We start from the raw sequence: 19,664 nt of genomic DNA, 5'->3' as shown, positions 1-19,664 counted from the left end.
CTCTGGTTCTCTCCTTCCCTGAGTGATCTCTTCATTTGGCATCTTGCTGACACTGTAGTCCACTCTCCAGGAATACTAGAATGAGAGTGGTAGAGAGGGGCAAACTAAAATTTCTGAGCACAGACCTCGGGCCAATCACATTGAAGGGTGCTTTATATAATTTTCCTTATTTGAGCCTCATAACAGCCTAATGTGGTGGGGACTGTTGTCCCCATTTTGTGAGAGCACAGTATGTAGTGGTTAAAAGCAGCGACTCCCCCCTCACCAGATCAAGAGGTCTGGGGTCACATCTCTGTACTGGCCGTTCTTGGTCCTTGGAGCCTCTCAAGTGAGTTACCAGGTCTCTGTGTGCTTAAGTTTCCTCATTGTTATTTTTATTATAAAGACACAGACTGTCAGAGAAGTAATTTATTTATTAAATATAATTTCTTCTATGTGGCTCAATATCCAAAAGACATCGTGGAAAGTGGCCCTGCCACTGCTTTTCCCAGCCAGCGGTCAATAGCAACAGTTTCTTAGCAGAGACCTTTCATTCAATTTCCCCCTCTCTTTATTACGCATTCTTGTTGCTGGCATTAGATCCTAAATTTCCTGATGCCTTATGCCAGAATTCCTTTGCCCTCTTCTCATCTCATCTTTTCATCCTTTTATCAGCCTAACTTTGCTAATTAGTTGCCTGTTGATCCTCGTGATTTCTCTCCTAGCAGCTCTGCCATCATCACGGGACCCATCATGAACGTTACAGGAGGTGCCGGTAAATGACTGTAATGCAGGAATGAGTGGCGCGCAGAGAGTGAATAAATGGATGAGGGAGGGAGTGATGGGGACCGTGAGAGGCTGTGCAGAGGCTGTGTTTGCCCTAGGGCTGACCTGCAGCTCCAGATACTCTCTGGTGACCACAGCCCTCCTCCCTAGAATGACACTCCATTTGAATTTAGATTTGTCAGGGAAGCTGGGAGCAAACCGAGGTGTTCTTCCTCCAACAAACTGCCACCACTGACTTCAGAATTGCTCCCTGAGCTGCAGTGCTAGAATGGGATGAAATCACCAGCAGGCATCGGGGCAGAGAAGGGTCCCAGTGTCCTTCCTTCCCACACCTTCACAGAGCCCCTGTCCACCCTGGTGCTGTCCTGGGCCCTGGGCACGTGCAGATGAACTGTGTGCCTCAAGCCCATCAGGCGATCACTCAGTGGCAGAGGGGCAGTCACAGACCCCGCTGGTTGTGAGGATGAGGTGGCGAGCTCAAACCAAGCAAGCGCCGTAGGGAGCAGCTTGCCAGAGGAAGCTGCATTTGATCTGGAAAAGATTAAAGAAAACCTTTCATTTGGCGGTGAATTTTTCTTCATGATTCTCTCTGGTTTATATTTTCTTGCCTTAAAGGAGTCCTAGCTCCAGCAACGTCCCATTCAAGAGGCCGTAACATGTGGCCAAGAGCGTGGACAGCAAGGCCATATGCCTTAGTTCAAGTCCTGGCTTCACTACTTGCAGACTGTGGGACTTTGTGGGAGTTAGTTAACTCCTCTGGGCCTCAGTTTCTTTTCTGTAAAATGGAGACCAGGTTGTGTGAGGGTGAAAGTGAGTTGATACACCTGAGCATTTAAAACGGTGCCTGGCTCCAAGTGAGTACAGAGTGTTTGATGTTTGCAATATTATGATTTACAATAAGAAATATATATTTGGTCTTCATCCCCATTCAGGGCATAGAGTTCATAAAACCCTTAGAATGTCCTAAGTGACGAGAGTGATAAAAGTGTCCTCTGCTATGTTAATGAGGTGACTTTTGGAAAGCCCCTAGGTTACCTAAGGGGGGCTGGCTGCAGTGGAGCCAACCATGAGATCAGAGGGTTGGAACTTTCAGTCCCCCCAAGACCTCTTGGGAGGAGAGAGGGGCTGGAGGTTGAGTTTAATCAAGAATGGCCCGTAACTTAATCAATCACGCCTGTGTAATGAAGCTTTTGTAAAAGCACAAAATGCCTGGCTTTGGAGAGCTTCCATGTCGGTGAACAGGTGAAGATGCAGGTAGAATGGCGCCTGGAGACGGCGTGGAAGCTTGCCTATGCATCTCTTCCATCTGACTGTTCCTGAGTTATGTTTTTTTATAGTAAACCAGTAATCTAGTAAATAAATCTTTCTCTGAGTTCTGTGAGCTGCTCTAGCAAATTAATTGAACCCAAGGAAGGGGTCATTGGAACCTCTGTTCTGTAGCCAGTTGATCAGAAGCACAGGTGACAACCTGGACTTATGATTGGCCTCTGAAGTGGCGGGGAGTTTGTAGGATTGAGCCTTTAGCCTGTGGGATGTGACACTGTCTCCAGGTAGATGGTGCCAGAATTGAGTTAATTGCTTGGTGGTGTGGGAAACAAAACACACATGTGGGAATGGGTGTTGGAATCAAAGTGTTATTAATAGAACTTTACCTACACGGGCGCTTCTGAGCCACAGCTCTCTCCTCACATCCTAAGTGGTGATGCATGGTAGTGTTGTCCATCTGTCTGGACTTTGCAGTCTCATCTTTTCCTAGGGAAGGGCTGTGCACAAACTTGAACAGACTCTTTAGTGGGGAGTAGTAGACAACTTTTTCTTGTCCTCTTTGTATCTCTGTTTCCTTTTATTTTATTCAGTTTCCTAGTTTCCTCCTAGGATAGGAGGAGAGAGGCCCCAGATACCTTTACAAGTAGACACTTTTCTCTGGCCAAGAATATATGGAGCTCAGTGTGGAACAACTTACATGTCGTGTGGTCTTGAGCAGTGACTCAATCCTTTTATGCCTCCATTTCCTCAGGAGTAAAATGAGAATGATTAATCTGACCTCAGCGGGTAGTTTTGAGGAGTATGTCCAATAAGACACATGGCTGCCTGGCACCTAGGGGGTGATGAGCAAACGTCCCCCTGCCTTCCCATATTCAAGAGGAGGTTCCACACAAGACAGGCCACCTGGTTGATGTCTCTCGGCATAGAAATGGGGAAAAGGCCTAAACCTCTCAGACAGGACCATGCAACATTCATTGGTTGGCTTCAGGTGCCTGGGGAGTGAACTTCACCCTCCTGCAGGGGCTCAGAAAGTACACCTGAGCTGTGAGAGGTCTCCCTCGGGGCTGCTTCTGACCCCCGTCGGGGAGGGCAGGTGGCCGGGGCCCACCCAGCACAGGACCCAGGCATTTCCTTCAGACACGCACTCTCCTCACAATATTAGAGGTTTGCCTGGTGAGCTTCTCTTCAGCCCACAGATGCTATTGGCAGTGAGATAGGGTGCTGGCTGTGGGGGCCTATTCTGTGTGTGTGCGTGTGTTTGTGTGCATGTGTGTGAGGTAACACACACAAATAGATTGGGACCACACTTGGACCAGGTTGGGGAAGCGGGAGGAGATGGGAGAAATGAGGAGCAGAGGGCACTCTGTCTGGGTCCCAGCAAACAAGGACGTTGGAGGGCTCAGGGTTCACCAACACAGAGGGGCAAATCTGATTCCTAAACTTCCCCAACTGAACGACACCTTTAACTCCTGTGTGTCTGGGGTCTATGCTGCAGACTCTCTTAACCAGCAGCTTGACATACGTGCTCCTTAGGCGCGTGCTACTAATTCAGAGACATGCTGAAACAATGCAGGGTCAGAGAGGAACCCTTCAACCATTATTTCATTGGAATTCCTCAAATTTTATTCACAAACACTTGTTTGGTTCATTTTCTTCTGGTTAAAGAAACAGAATGATTGAAGTTTGAATTGTACAAATTGCGTTTCAACCCGCCTACGCCATGAGCCCCTTATGGGGGGTTGGAACTCGCTCCAGTTCACAAGGGCAGGAAAAAAGAGTAAAGTCTCCCTGGGCATCAAGTTGTCCTTCCTCCGTCAGGAGGTGAGGTTGAGAAGCTATGGAAATGAATTTGGAAGAGAAACACTTAGGGAGAAAAGCAAACTCTTTAAATCTTTAGGAGATCATCAGAATGAGCACAGAAAAGCATGTGGAAGCGGTTCTTTCAAGGTCATAACAACCACGCCCTGTGCACCAGCTGTGCTGAGCCGGGCATGCAGAAGCAAGCAAGCATTGTCCCTGCCTTTGAGGAGCCGCAGCCATGAACACTTGACTTATTTCTTTCCATTTGTAAATTATTGTTACCCCAAACCACAGACCTACCTATTCTTCTGTATTTTCTTATGGTCCTTTCAAGCCATAGAAATTTCCTAGGAGATTACATAATACGTTATGTAGAAATCTACATTATCTAGAAATCACTGACTTGGGAGAAAAGCCTAGAACTCCAGACACAGCCAAGAGAGTCTCCTGGTTCAGTGGTTTTCAACAGATGCCCCACCCCCAACCATACGTCTGTGTGCATTGTCAAGAGTGTGTTGGGTTGTGGTGTGGAAAAAATATGCTCAGTATCATGTGAAAAGTCCCATGAGCTGGCTGTTTGGAAGGAGGCTGTAGACAATGATTATGTAAAATGAACGGTATCCAGCAGAGCCTGTTGCGCAGGCCCACGCAGTAACTTTACATCCAGGTGATAGGTCAGAGAGGAACCGCTGATTCAGGCTCCAGGCTGTGGTGATCCACACTTCACTCCTGACCGCCCAGGGTCGGCTTTGGTCATCAGTGAGCGTTAGACGAACAGCATGGGAGAAAACTGAGAGATCCTGAAATCCAGCTTCTTTATTTTACAAATAAAGCTCAGTCCTGTTTGATTGAGCCAGAGTTCCCCTGAGTCTGAATAATTCATTTATCCATCCTTCATTCGTTCATTCATTCACAGCAGTTACTTGCTGTCAGAAACTGCTCTTTCCTCTGTGCCAGAGTGACCTTCTCAGAAGCAGCAAATCACTGGGCCGGGCTTCAGTGAACTTAATTCTACTGGTCACAACGATGTGTGGTTTTAGAGTTCAAAAAGTTTTGAGGTTAAACAGCCTTCAAATTACTTTTCCTGTCATAGAGATGTAGTAACACTAGATAGTGAAAAATAGTCCTCTGGGCATTTGCTCCAGGTTGGTGTGGGAAGTGAGAGAAGGGAGAGCTTGCTGGGCTGGGCCAGTTTCTTGGAAGATATCTTGGGTGAGGAACAGGTATTGGTGAGGTGGGTGGTTACTATTAGCTTAGTTTCGAACTGCTGAGTTTGAGATACCTACAGGCTGTTGAAAAGAATTTTTCTATAATTTTAGAAACAAGAGTCTGGAGCCTGGGGGAGAGATCGAAGGGAAATGCATGTTTGGGAGCCATTGGTGGGTAGGTGGTCATTGCATCTATGACATATGGCAGTCCTCCACCCTACCATTCTTCCAGCTGAGAAGAATTTTCAAATTTTTTAAACTGAAAAGCAGTTCCTTAAAGAAACGTGTTTGCTGCACCCTAAGTCAATAAAATCCTGCCGCTCACACTTCTCTTCTGTTTATTAAATTTTCTGACGACTGTGCACGTCATCTTCCTGGTCTCTGTTCTCTGAGGTTATAAGCAACGAATGTGCAGGGATCTGAAGCCTAGGAGAGCTGGCGAATCCCGTGCTTCATCTCCTGTCCTGGGGCACAGACCTTCTTTTACCTTCCTTTAAGAGTGGAGTAAAGGCTTCTTCCCCTCTGTCTTTTACATCGTTTGCAGTGCCTGCTGGGTAATTTCTGGTTTTCTTGGTTGATTTCCTTTAACAGTCAGAGCAAGTGGTTGTTAAGGACCTGCTCTAGGACAGAGGCTAATGTGTCAAGGCCCCTTCAAACAAGATGGAAAATTAACTGGATTCGTTATTTAATTTCCTGTGTAAGCTTGATGACTGTGGTTCTTTCTGATATTCTCCGTTCCTTTCCACCATCTGACATCAGTAAAGATCATTTTTACTGTAGTGTGCTGTGACTCTGAACTTTTAATCCTTTTTACACATATGTAGAGTCAGTAATCGGTTAGGCGTTTTGTTTGTAAAGAAGTGAGTTTATGGCAAGCTCAAGTAAAGAGAATTGATTTCCCTGGCAACGAGTCACTGTCCTTAGCTGCTTTCCAAAAGTCATCTTCTTAACATAAACTCCGTTGTGGTAGAAAGGGACTTGTTATGAAAATCAAGACAGCCATTTCACCTTTATGACTCTGAAGCAATTTCAGGAACTGAGGACAAGAGACCAATTATTATAACAAAAGATGCTCCCGTTGCTCTTATAGCTCAAAAAATTCCAAGGGTCTTGGGAGCTGTGAGCCAGGAATCATGGACAAAGGCCAAATACATATGAGGAATATATTTTTGGCCATCTGGATGACCAAACAAATATTTCTTATAAATCACAATATTGCAAGGAGTGATCACCTTCAAACTCACACTATGAGGCTATCTTTACCCTGATACCAAAACCAGGCAAAGGTAATGCCAGGAAAGAAAACTACAGACCAATATCCTTCATGAATATAGACCAAAAATACTTAAAGAAAATATTAGCAAATCAAATTCAGCATTATATGACAAGGATAATAAGTCATGACCACAGGTACATCCCAGAAATGCACATTTCTTTAACATTGAGAAAAACCTATCAATGTAATTCACAATGTGAATAGAATAAATGATTTTATCAATAGATGCAGAAAACCATTTGACGAAATTCAATACCCATTTATGATAGAACATCTGGCAAAGTAGAAAGAGTAAGTAATTTCTTCAACATGATAAAGAATATTTATGAAAAACCTATAGCTAACATTATATGTAAGGCTATCCACTCTCAATATTTTATTTATTAGGCAAGGGGAAAAACGCATAAAAACAAGATCACTAAGGAAATAGTGCATATGTCTCTATTTGTGGATGACCTGGTGGTTTATCTAGAAAATCTTCAGGAATAAAACAAGTACTAGAATTCATCAATTTAGCAAGGTCACAGGATATAAAGTTAATGAACAAAAATTAATAGCACTTTAGTATTGTAGTGGCAAAAAACTTTAAATACTAGTGGCAAAAGAAAAATTTTAAATTCCATTATAAGTACTTTCAAAACAACAATACTTAGAAATAAGTTCAACAAAGCTGTGCAAAAGGTTTTCACTGAATATTATAGAACATTGTTGACAGGAATTAGAAGACCTAAATAATATCACGTTTGTTAATGGAAGACAGTTTTATTAAGAGGTCAGTTTTCTCCCAGTTGATCTATAGATTCAAAAAAATACCTATCAAAATCCCAAGAGACTTTTATTTTTTTTTTAGAAATCGACAAGCTGATCCTAAAATCTGTATGGAAGTTCAAATGACATAGAATACACAAAGCAATTTTTAAAAAGAAGACCAAAGATAGAAGACATTTGAAAACTTGCTATAATGCCATGTTAATTACAATAAAGCAATAAAATCACAATATTGATTAAACAGTAGATATGACATCATGGAGGAGAATAGAAAGTCCAGAAACAGACTTACACATATATGGTCAATTGATTTTTGGCAAAGGAACCAGGGCAACTCAATAGAAAAGGAAGGCATGGTGCTGAAATAACTGATATCCATGTGGAAAATATGAAAATTACCCCTTACCTCAAACCAAATTCAAAATTAGCATAAAATGTATCATAGACTAAATGTAAAAGCTAAAATTATAAATCTCATGGGAAAAAAATCTTTATGACCTTGGGGAAAGCAAAGGACAAAAAAAAGCACAAAGAACAGAAGGAAAAAAATAATAAATTGGATTTTATCAAAAGAAAACATTTTGCTTTCAGAATACACTATTAAGTAAAGAAAAAAGCAAGCCACAGAATGGAATAAAGTATTCACTATGCATATATCTCACAAAAGACTTACATCCGGGATATGTAAAGAATTTTATTACTCAATAATAAGAATATGAACAACTCAAAAATGGTTAAAAGACTTGAGCAGCTACATCATAAAAGATGATATACAAGTCATCAATAGGTACATGAAAATATGCTCAACATCTTTAGTAATCAGGGAAACAAAAATTAAAATCACCATAAGATCCCACTGTACACCCTTTAGAGTGGCTAGAATTAAAAATTCTGACAATATCAAGTGTTGACAAGGATATGGGATAACTGGAAATCTCATACATTTCTAATGGGAACAGAAAATGATCCAATGACTTTGAAAACAATTTGGCAGTCACTATCGACTGAATGGTTGTGTCCCCCCCCTAAATTCATGTGTTGAAACCTAATCTCCAATGTGATGGTAGTTGGAGATGGGGCTTTTGGGAGATAATTAGGTCATGAGAGCAGAGCCCTCATGAACGGGATTAGTGCCCTTATAAAAGAGGCCCCAGAGAGCTCCCTTGCCCCTTCTGCATGTGAGGACCCAACCAGAAGACAGCTGTCCTAGAACTTAGGAAGTGGGCTATCATTAGACACTGAATCTGCCAGTGCCTTCATTTTGGACTTGCCACACTCTAGAACTATGAGAAAATGAATTTCCGTTGTTTATAAGCCACTCAGTCTATGATGTTCTATAGCAGTCCCAATGGACTGAGACAGCAGTTTCTTAAAATTTTAACACGTATTTACCATACTACCTAGCCATCCCACTCCTAGATATATACCCAAGAGAAATGAAAACATAAGTCTATGCAAAAGACTTGTACCTGAGTGTTGATAGCAACAATAGCATTGCTTTAAACACTTTTTAAATACAGCATTAAATACTTTGTTATTTAGTGTATATAAAACACAAATTAATGTATGGTGGCAATAATAGATCAGTGGTTTCCTAGGGTCAGGGTTAGAGGAAGGGATGGACTTTAAAGGAGGAATGAAGAACATTTCTGGGTTCACGGCATTGTTCTAGATCTTGACGGTGATGGTGATTTTATGGTGTATACGATGGTTAGAATTCATTCATTTTAGATATAGTTTATTATATGTAAATTATTCCTCAATAAGTTGAGAAAGAAAAAAATGTCAGCACATTTGAAATCAACACTCCACCTGTGCTAAGCCTTGGCTGGTGGGCTGTCTTTAGTCATTACTGTGTGTGTTGAAAGGGCTCTACAAACTTTTTCAGTGGTACCTGTTAAAGGATTGCCAGTATTACGGTCTTAGGAGGCTAGATGAGCTTGGTAAACGTAACAGAAAAGGACCATTTCCTGAGACCCCCTTCTCTGAACCAGTTTTTTACACCATTTCTGACATCAAATGTGTGGGTGCTTTCCCCAACACCAACCAATTCACCAACTGTCGGGACACCAACTGGGTGTCCTAAAGTTTAATTCAGTTTGGACAGTACCCAGAATTAGCACAGACCCCACAGGTTAATGTGCAGTCCCACAAGACTGCCCCAACATTAGACACCAGTCACAAGTCTGAGCCACCCCTACTTCTCACTAATTGGCTGTAAAGTTGGGAACACCCACAACCTCTGCCTCAGGTTTGATAATTTGTTAGAACGACTCACAGAACTTAGGAGAATAGTTAACTTTCTATTACTGGTTTATCACAGAGGATGCAGCTCAGGAACAGCCAAATGAAAGAGATGCACAGGGCAAGAGATGGGGAAGGGGTGCAGAGCTTCCACGACCTCTCCAGGGGCACAACCCTTCCTGCACCAACCTGGAAGCTTTCCGAACCCTGTCATTTAGGAGTTTTATGGAGACTCCCTTACACAGGCTTGATGGATTAATTTATTGGCCATCGGTTATTGAACTCGATCGCTAGCCCCTCTCCTCTTCCTGGACGTCAGGGTGTGGAGCTGAAGGTTATGACCCCCTAATCACATGGTTGGTCCTCTCGTAACCAGCCCCCAGACTGAAGTTATCTAAGGTCCACAAGAGTCACCTCATTAGTATACACTCAGGCATGGTTGAAAAGGGCTCATTATGAATAACAAAACATGCTCCTCTCATCTCTATCACTCAGGAAATTACAAGGTTTTTAGGAACTCTGTGCCAGGAACCAGGGACAAAGACAAAATACATATTTCTTATTATATCACTATGTCGCCCCTCCACATGAATGAAGAGGGTGGATCTGATCTTGTTTTCTGTTAGTACTGTGGACATGTTTGAGATTTAGCAGTGGCTGAATTTCTCCCTCTGTTATGTGAAAAACACACACACATTTTGTGATTTGAAACAAGTCCAAAGAAAATCTTTTACAACTATAATGATATCCAGAACCTGGTAATTTGAAAGATAAGAATTGTTTTTCATATAGTCAAATGGATTGTGTCTGTAAATGTAGTCTTCTTAATTGTATGTGCTCCTTTAACTTCTAGACCTGCCATGGCATCTTCCTGGCAGGGTACAGTGGTGTGCGGGGACGAGGCTGGCCTGACTGACTTTCCTAGGCCCTTGGAACAGACTGGGTAGCTACTTATAATCTGGAGAGATAGGCAAAAGAGTTTGAGATTGTGGCAACAACATGCAAATCTTTGAGTCTCAATCATATTTTGAGTTTCCTCTAGATTTGAGAGTCAAACAGACTCGCAGGTCTCACTTCCATGTGCTCAAACCTATCTTTTCTGGCTCTTGTGGAAGTGTCTGGCTCCTGATGTTGGCTTCACTCCTGGGAATGTGAGTACAGCTCCAAAGGTGTGACACCCAGGGCTTCTGAGACCCATCTATGGGTTACTCTGAGCTTAAGCAGAAGGTGAAATTCGACTAAACAAACCCACCAGTCAGGACACAACCACTAAGTTTCTTTTGATTCATTTTGAAACCATTTTTAAATTTTTCGCAATTTTCTTTCAAACACTCAGCCAAGATTTTTCTTAAAACATGACTTCACTTTGCTTAAATAAAATAGGCCAGTACTGTAACATATAGGCCAGTTTTATAACATATGATTGATACACAAACAGACAGATAGATATTGTCCAGGCTGTCCATGTATCAGACAGCCAGAGGGCATTAGATGAGTACAAGTTTTTTAGGGAAAACTCCTGTAAGAGAAAATGGGGAGTGAGCTCCGAGAGAGGGGAGAGCCCTCAGACCCAGGTGCAGATGATCCCCGGTAGAGAGGGAGGTGGAGAGAAACTGGGTGGGACTGTCTCACTACATTGCTAAGAAAGTTTACCAACCTATCAGGAGTCTTCAGGTTAAGAACACCCATCAGAGGAGTTCTACACTTCCCAGGAATGGGCCTGCCTTAGTGTCCCTGCCACGCTAGGTTGTGAGCTGAGAACAGCAGGTGGGAATCCAAGATGCAGCAGCTAGTGGCCAGTTGCATTCCCTGTGGTTGGATATTTGAGGGGCCCTGACCGCCACAGATAGAGAGGTAGATGATAGATGCCAGATAGGTAGGTAGGTAGGTAGATAGATAGATAGATGCATAGATACATAGATAGATAAATGGCCAGATAGATAGATAAGCAGAATTAGAAAGGAGATATATATATATATATATAATATTTATAGTAACTTTCTCTGGGAGGAATTGTGGGACATTTGTGGGGGTTTTCTGTTGTACTTTTATGTTTTCTAAAGTTTCTGTACTTCAGCGTGTGTATTCTTTAAAAGCTCTGGATTGAGATTTAAGCAACTCTCTTTAAGGTAACCCCTTTCCTATCTCAGAAATTTACAACGCTTATGATGTGTACGTGTGTGTCCTTGCTTGGGCCAATTTGCACCAAGCTTTCTGATTCTTCTTCACTGTCTCCAGCTTCTTCTTCTTCCCCCCAGAAAATTCACTAGAAACATCCCTTTGGGGGGAAGAAGCAAGCCTGTTTATAATCTTCTGTCCACATCCCCTTTCTAACCATGCTTGCTGGCTCTTGCCTACTAATTATATTAAAAAGTGGGAACTAATCCAGGGGCTGAAAATACGTGTCCTAGGCTCTCTAACAAAACATAAAGGATCCATCTGAGGAACAAACCACAGATTAGGATCTTAAGAAACTCAAAATGAAGCTGTGCCCTAAGAGATGTATACCCAAAATCTACTAGTGTGTAATACAAGTTCATTCCATTGTAAGATTATTTTGGTTACAGAAGCTGTACTGGATTGAATAATGTCCCCCAAAATTCCTGTCCACCTGGAACTTCAGGACGTGATCTTATTTGGAAATATTTATTGCAGATATAGTTGAGATGAGCTCACGCTAGATTAAGGTGGGCCCTAAATCCAATGACAGGTATCCTTCTAAGAAGCCAATGAGAAGACACAGAGGAGATACACACAAGCAAGACTATATGAAGACAACAGCAGAGACTGGTGATGCAGCTGCAAGCCAAGGAATGCCAAGAATTGCCAACGACCACCAGAAACCAAGAAGAAGCAAGGAAGGCCCCCTCACCCCCACCCCCGAGCCCTTTCAGAGGAAGCATGGCCCTGTCAACATCTTGATTCCAGATGTCTATTCTCCAGAACAGTGAGAAAATAAATTTCTGTTGAATTAAGCCACCCAGTTCATGGTACTTTTTTGCAGCAGCCCGATGAATCTCATACAGAAGGCAATGTGACAAAGCTTCATCGGGGAGGTGCCCGTGGACCAGGAACCTCTGAGCAGACAGGCCATTGTGTGACCTCCTCATGTCCCCTCTCTTCCATCAACACAGTCCATTAGTGATAAAGCATCCTAGATGAGGACTGGTGACACCCGAGCTGCTTTCAGGAATGACCCTCTCTGCCAACTCACATTCCAAAGCCAAAAGCTGTGCAGCACTGGATCAGATTTTTGATCTCCACACATAAATGGATAGCAAAAAGTGCATGAACAGTTTACATGGGGACTCTGGGGCACGAAGAGCAAAGATGCTCATCCTCACAGAACAGCTGCTTCTATCTGTTGCCTCACTCAACCAAATATGAGGCACTCCTTAGGAAAGAGTCCAAATGAGTTGAAGTGGGGCTTTGTTTTAAGTGCACCCTGACTGTTGATGATTGTGAACATAACAAGAAACCAGCCTCGGCTCCATTTGCAGGTGGTCATTCGTTGCCAACCTCTCTGTGGGAAAACAACCACCTTTCGTCATAACAATGCTGTCACAGGGAGTCTGCAGAGGCCATGCACAAAGCTGACCTGGAGGGGCCAGGGCTGGAAAGAGGGCAGGGGAAGGAATGGCTAAAGCTGTCCACAGATTGCAGACCACGACCGAGGGGTCAGCATGTGCGCAAAGCGACAAGCAGTTCTGGTAAGCCCTGAGGGCGAAGCCACAGCCAGAATGGCACCCTGTCAGGGCACCCTGAAGAACAGAGGTGCCACGGAGTGTCTCAGTAAGGAAGGACAAACTGGGAATGGAGAGGTCAGAGTGGAGCAGGTGGCTCAGGCCTGGGGAAGTCTGGCGGGTTGCAGAGTGGGAGATAGCAGAGAGTGCGAGAGTGAGCTGGGGAATCAGTGGGGTAGAGCCCTCAGTACTCTGGAGGGTCCGCCACATTGCTGCGGTTCTGCAGGACACGGAGTATAAACATTGACACTACTTCCTGGAATTTTAGCTTCTGTCCGTGCTCTGATTTTTTCATTTGGCCTTGTGTGTGCTGTGGTTTAGCAAGACTCTTCAGGGCCGATATTCTCAAATGTCTTCATTTTCTGCAAAGATCTTACTTTGCCTGTTGCATGTGTCTCACTAACTGTGTAGAAGCTGCCGCTTTTCAAAAGTTCGGTCTAAGTTCTGGGCTGCCAAGTGACATGGGATAGTGATAAATAGATTGCCGCAACTTCAATACAAATGTGGAAATAAGGAGAGAAATAGGAGGAAAACTGGGAGTGTGTGTCCTACGGGCTGGAGTTACTTGGGGGACTCGACGTGATGACGTATATAAAAAATGTAGCAGGCAGGGTCCTGTCAGGAAAGAGAACCCACGCGGTAGGTTAAACAGAGAAATTTTAATATCAAAATTATTAGGTGTAATAAAGGAACAGTTATAAGATGAAAGGAAACTATTGCACGCTAGGGCTGAGGGATGGCCCCCAAAGCAGGAAAACTTGGCAGGGCTTCAGCTCTCACTGGAGAAGGTGCGATTGGGCCGTTGGACAGCCCAGAGAAGCAGGCCGGTTTGGCCAGACTGGAGCGGGTCTGGAGTTGCTGGGCAAACAACAGACCGCCCTCTGGAGGGCAGACAGGGAGCAGGACTCAGCCGTCAGGGGCACCAGGCCTGCAGGGGGAGCCTGGGCTCAGGAAGGGGCAGAGGACCTTCAGAGCGCGTGCCACAGGGGTAGGGGAAAGGAGGGAGCTTATAGACAGGGGGCTGCTCAGGGGTACCCCTGGCCACACGCATGCTACGCGAGGGCCCTGCTGGGGCATTTTTTTCCCCAAATCAAGAGGTCTGCGGACAGGTTATCAGCAGGCCAAAGCTGCGACGTTGCACAGGGAGCACTTTTAGGGCTCCTGGTCTAGGCATAATGCACCGGAAGTGGTCCTACCCACGTGGCTGGCTCTCTCGCCCCTCCCATCGGAAGTGGCAGGAGGCCTCTTCCTCCTACAATGTCCCCTCAGCTCCCTCTACTGGGAGAGCTTAGCAGGGTGCTCCCTGTAAAGGAGAAATACTTAAAGCGAATCTGATGTTTGTTATAGAGCCTCTACTGAACTGAGTATTCAGAGCTGAGAGGAAATAAATTGGTAATGACTCAGGGAGCTTAGCAAAGAGACTGCCATGTAGTAGGTGTTCAGTGGTTGAAAGATGTCAGTGTGACTTCTTATTCAGTGAAACATTTAAATTATTTGGAACACATTTAAAAGTTGGGCAGCTGCGTTGATATTTGTTGTCATGTAATTTATTGTTGTGTTATTTAACTAGACGCAAAGTTAAGAATCTATGTGTAAAATATTTCTCTTTTCTAATTCATGTTCCTTTTCTTTTTTTTCGTTTTCTTTTTGTCTAGGTCTTATATAATATCTTAATTGCCTTCACAAAGATGCATAAATTTGAAGACATAGAACCTGTTGACATTTTGGCTGGATGTGCCCGATTTGTTATTGTGGGGGTTGGGGGAGTATTTTTCGGCATCATTTTTGGATTCATTTCTGCGTTTATCACACGTTTCACTCAGAACATCTCTGCAATTGAACCACTCATCGTCTTCATGTTCAGCTATTTGTCTTACTTGGTTGCTGAGACGCTCTATCTCTCTGGCATCCTAGCGTGAGTACAAACCAAGGACCGACTCTCATAGCAATGAAAGAGACTTTAGGACTGCCTCTTGTGGACCAGCATCTGGAAAAGGCTTGACTTCTGATGCTAATTCTCAAAGGTGTTGTAGGATTCAGGTTTTTTAAACTTTTGTAAAATCTGATTCAGGTCCTTTGCCAAACAAATGTTCTCTCCCACATTTGCATTTGCTCTCTTCTCGTGATTTGCCTGAGGAGAGCATAGCAATTATGCTCAGAAAAACTGATGCAGAGCAGAGCTGGGAGAAATTCAGAGTTAAAGTCTTAGTTCAGCAGATTTTTTTTCCTTGAAAAATTCATTATTTTAAACTTAAAGGGAAGCATTCCTGAGTTCTGCCTCTTGTTATTTCCCTCAAGTCATCAGAGCTCCAGGACTGGTCAGTATGGAATAACACTAGCGAGACGGGATAAGACTAGAAATCCAGATTTCTTTGTCCTAATGTAAATATTTTGAAATGTTTGTCCTTGTGTAGATCTCGGAACGAGGCTCTTCAACTCGGCTTAATATATCTGGTCATGTTCTTTTCTTTATGACATTATCCTCATACTCAGCTATGTGGGCAGAAACATTTAATTGTATTGTATAGAAATATCTCTTTTAGTTAAATATAATAGTGTAAAATCTGGGCATTCATCATTTTCCCACCTTAAAAGTAAGCAGAACTACTAAGACAAGGCAAATTCCTATCTTTCCCCCCTAGACTTGCTAAGTAGCTCTAGAACAGAAACATTTTGAATGAAAAATTCCTCATTAAATTATTGTAAGAATATTGCAATATGAGGGACCTTGCAGAATTACTCTTCCTAGGTAACTGCATTGGATTTATTTTGGTTTGAGGCAGACTGAAGTAGAGAGTGAGAGGTGGGACTGACAAAGCTCTTGATGAGGGAGGGCAAGATAGAAACAGTTCTGCTTTGGATTTGTACAACGTTGATGCCTTTTTGTTGTGGGAAAGCCAGGCCACGCCCACCTTCCCCACCAACCTCAACTTGTGCAGACCCTTGGACAGGAGAAGAGGAAGAAAGAAAATGTGTGGGGAATCTGCAGCCAGAGAGGGGAAGGGAGAAGGTGTTGTCTCTGGATAAAAGCAGGATTCGTGTATGAAGGATTTTTCATGGAGGGGCAACATCTTGCGGCTTCCCTCAGACTCTGCTTCTTTTTCAGAATCACAGCCTGCGCGGTGACAATGAAGAAGTACGTAGAGGAAAACGTGTCCCAGACATCCTACACCACCATCAAGTATTTCATGAAGATGCTGAGCAGTGTCAGCGAGACCCTGATCTTCATCTTCATGGGCGTGTCCACCGTTGGGAAGAACCACGAGTGGAACTGGGCCTTCATCTGCTTTACCCTGGTCTTCTGCCAGGTCTGGAGAGCCATCAGTAAGAGACAGCAGAGCCCCGAAAAATCTCTTGCCTGCTTCTTTTTTTTTTTTTTTATTTTTCTGATTCTCCCCTGCAGTGTAAAAGCATAAGCACGCAGTGAGGTGATGCTAACTGGTTCTGCTGGTTAGGGGAGTGTAGACACCTTCCAGTGGCCGGGAATGTTTTCTGTATAATTCCTTCAATCAGTTCAAAGCAATTAGTGGCTGATAAGGTTCTGCTTTGAAGCAAGGCTGGAGCAAGGAGTATTTTTTTTTAATTGAATACAGCGCTTTCACATCTACACATTTAAATATAACTCAGTAAATTTATCCCCTGCTCTTCACTTCTTTGCCAATTTGTACCCTCTTGCATCTTAAATCAGATAATAGATTATAAACTGAGGGCATTGACACTTTTGTTACAGGAAAAGTGAGATCTCACAAGTTGTATTCTGTGTGCGGAAAGTACTGCTAGAAAACAGCGCCCTAAATAATACAGGTGGTTTTAGTTGAGGATTGAGTGTGATGTACAGAAAACCAAGGACCAGGAAGTGAACCTTTATTTTTAAAAAGTGCTTCGTAATAAGTAGTGAAAGCAACTCTATAATGTAATTGGTGTCATCCCTACAAAATGTGCCTAATTTAAAAAATGAGATGACTAATGGCTGCTGATGTATCTTGTACATTTATGTTTCTGGAGCCAGAAAAAAACATTAAGCACTGAACTACAATATATGTGCTGCCTTTTGATTAGAAGCAATTATATTTTTAAATGATTTTGATCAATATTTGAAGCATTTCTTAAATGACTTTGATCAATATTTTCAAGCCAATTACTCAGAGAGAAATTAGGAGAAATGGCTGAGACTTATCTTGAACATATTAATTCTAAATTAGTTTTGGATGGGTTTTAGGATCTAGGAAAGAATAACAAGTATGCAGAAACATTAAAATATTCATAAAACTGACTCTGAATATATGTGCCTGTTGGGTGGCCAGGGGAGAAAATAATTAAGGAAATTGTGATAAATTTATAATCTCACATCAAATCCTCACACTATTGCTAACTAGCTATTTGGCCTCGGATAGACATTTAACTACTGAAAATCGTCCTCAACCACAAAATGGTGGGCAAATTTCTTAGGTTCCTTTCAGTTCTGAACTATAGGGGTGTTCAGAGGGGTAGAGCTAATGTCAAAAGACAACACTACATATCTTCAGCCCAGCCGACAAGAATAGAAACCATGTAGGAGAGCGTTAATATCGTGGATACCTCCATATCGTCGACCTTGGTGACCATCCAGCCCAACTCCTTCATCTTTTAGCTGAGAACAGTAACCAAGAGAATGGCTGACTTGGCCATATCACACTGAGGCACAGAGCCAGGTGTCAGAATCTATTTCTCCCACTCCCATCCTGTTCTCCTCCCAGCCTGACTCATTGTAGCTAAAAATAATTCAGGAAGGCTCATAACGTATAAGAGCCTGCTTTATGTTATTTATAGATATTAAATTTATTTAGGCCTTGCATCCACCTTCTGAGGCGAATGCTATCGTTACCTCCATTAAGCGGATAAGACTGAGTACGTGGATATATTAAGAAGCTCGCCCAAGATCACACGACTAGTATGTGGAGGAGCCAAACAATGAAACAGTTTCAACCTTACTGTCTGTTGCCCCGTCAACGTGGCTAATGAAAGGGGGCTTGCCCTGAAGCGTCTGTGACTAGGAGTCACGTGAGGATACTGAGAACTTCATTGTTCTTCAGTGAAACCTCTTTAATTGGTCAGAGCTTTAATGAAGGGACCTTTCCCACCAGGAGCACAGCACTGGTGGTGACTAGGTCACGGGGCCACTTGGGGATGAAACTCAGTGAGGTAGAAAACACCTCTACATTTTAGACAAGCTCCTCCACCCTCCGCTTACGGACAGTAAGAGGCACCCCTTTGAACCCTTGCCAACACCCTTTCTTGTTTGCATCAAATCTCCAAAAGAACCAAGCCAACCACAAAAGATTTGCTCACCCTGCAGAGACCACAATCACCGAGTCGGCTCTTCTCATAGTTAAAGTGTACACCTCCTTCGGTTACGGAACATGAGACGATAAAAGTATTTTTATGCCCCATGGAATCCCCTTGCTTGACCTAGTTTTGGAAGGTAGAGTGAAAATTATGGGCATAGATTAGAAAATATCTGCCAGGGTCTGGCTCCGTGGCCGAGTGGTTAAGTTTGCACGCTCTGCTGCGGCGGCCCAGGGTTTGGATCCTGGGCACGGACATGGCACCACTCATCAGGCCGTGTTGAGGCGGCATCCCACATCCCACAACTAGAAGGACCTGCAACTAAGATATACAACTATGTGCGGGGGGTTTAGGGAGATAAAGCAGAAAATAAATATATATCTGCCCTTTCATATATCAAAAAGTATCAAGATTTTATTACTTTAAATACACACACACACATACACACACATGCTAGGAAACTACCAATCTGAAGCACTACTGGCCCACAACTAGTCAAAAGCTGATAAGTCTTGGGGCTGACTCAGTAGTGTAGTGGTTAAGTTTGCACATTGCACTTCAGCAGCCCAGTGTCTGCTGGTTTGGATCCCAGGCGCAGACCTACACACCACTCATCAAGCCATGCTGTGGCGGTGTCCCACATACAAAAAATAGAGGAAGATGGGCATAGATGTTATCTTAGGGCCAATCTTCCTCATCAAAAAAAAAAAAGAGAGATGGTAAGTCTTGTAAGATACTCTGTTCGGGACAGACAATCCTGGGTGTGATGGAATTAGGTGGCCTTGTTTGGAGGGCACATGCACGCGACTTGGGTTCACTAGCACTGTACCTCTACCCATTCATGACCCTCTGCTCTAATATGTATTTCCCTTTTCTAGGCGTATTTGCTCTCTTCTATGTCAGTAACCAGTTTCGGACTTCCCCCTTCTCCATCAAGGACCAGTGCATAATTTTCTACAGTGGTGTTCGAGGAGCCGGAAGTTTTTCACTTGCATTTTTGCTTCCTCTGTCTCTTTTTCCTAGGAAGAAAATGTTTGTCACTGCTACTCTAGTAGTTATTTATTTTACTGTATTTATTCAGGTTAGTAGATTTCTTTCATATTTGAAATAAGTAGTTTCTTACAGGGTTATGTATTAAATTAGCATAAAACCAAAAAAGGGACACTTTATCTGATTTTCAGATGTGCGCTCAATACCCAAATTAAATTACCAAATATTTCTGGATCATATTTATGATCTTCCTTTAACCTCTAAAATATGATGCCTTGT

At 43.1% G+C, this 19,664-nt stretch overlaps 1 protein-coding gene across 1 annotated transcript in view; it reads left to right on the top strand.

Moving 5' to 3' along the window:
• Nucleotides 1-19,664, top strand: part of SLC9A4 (solute carrier family 9 member A4) — a 56,207-nt gene that overhangs the window by 10,367 nt on the left and 26,176 nt on the right. The window contains exons 3-5 of the mRNA XM_070573385.1: nt 14,726-14,985; nt 16,177-16,394; nt 19,274-19,476. Coding sequence (XP_070429486.1) covers nt 14,726-14,985; nt 16,177-16,394; nt 19,274-19,476 — 681 coding nt within the window. The remainder of the gene's footprint in view (nt 1-14,725; nt 14,986-16,176; nt 16,395-19,273; nt 19,477-19,664) is intronic.

The sequence above is a fragment of the Equus przewalskii genome, chromosome 14 (genome assembly GCF_037783145.1).
Source record: "Equus przewalskii isolate Varuska chromosome 14, EquPr2, whole genome shotgun sequence".
Taxonomy (NCBI): Eukaryota; Metazoa; Chordata; class Mammalia; order Perissodactyla; family Equidae; genus Equus; species Equus przewalskii.
Note: the sequence above shows the minus strand (reverse complement) of the source record. Positions and strands in the feature narration are given on the sequence as shown.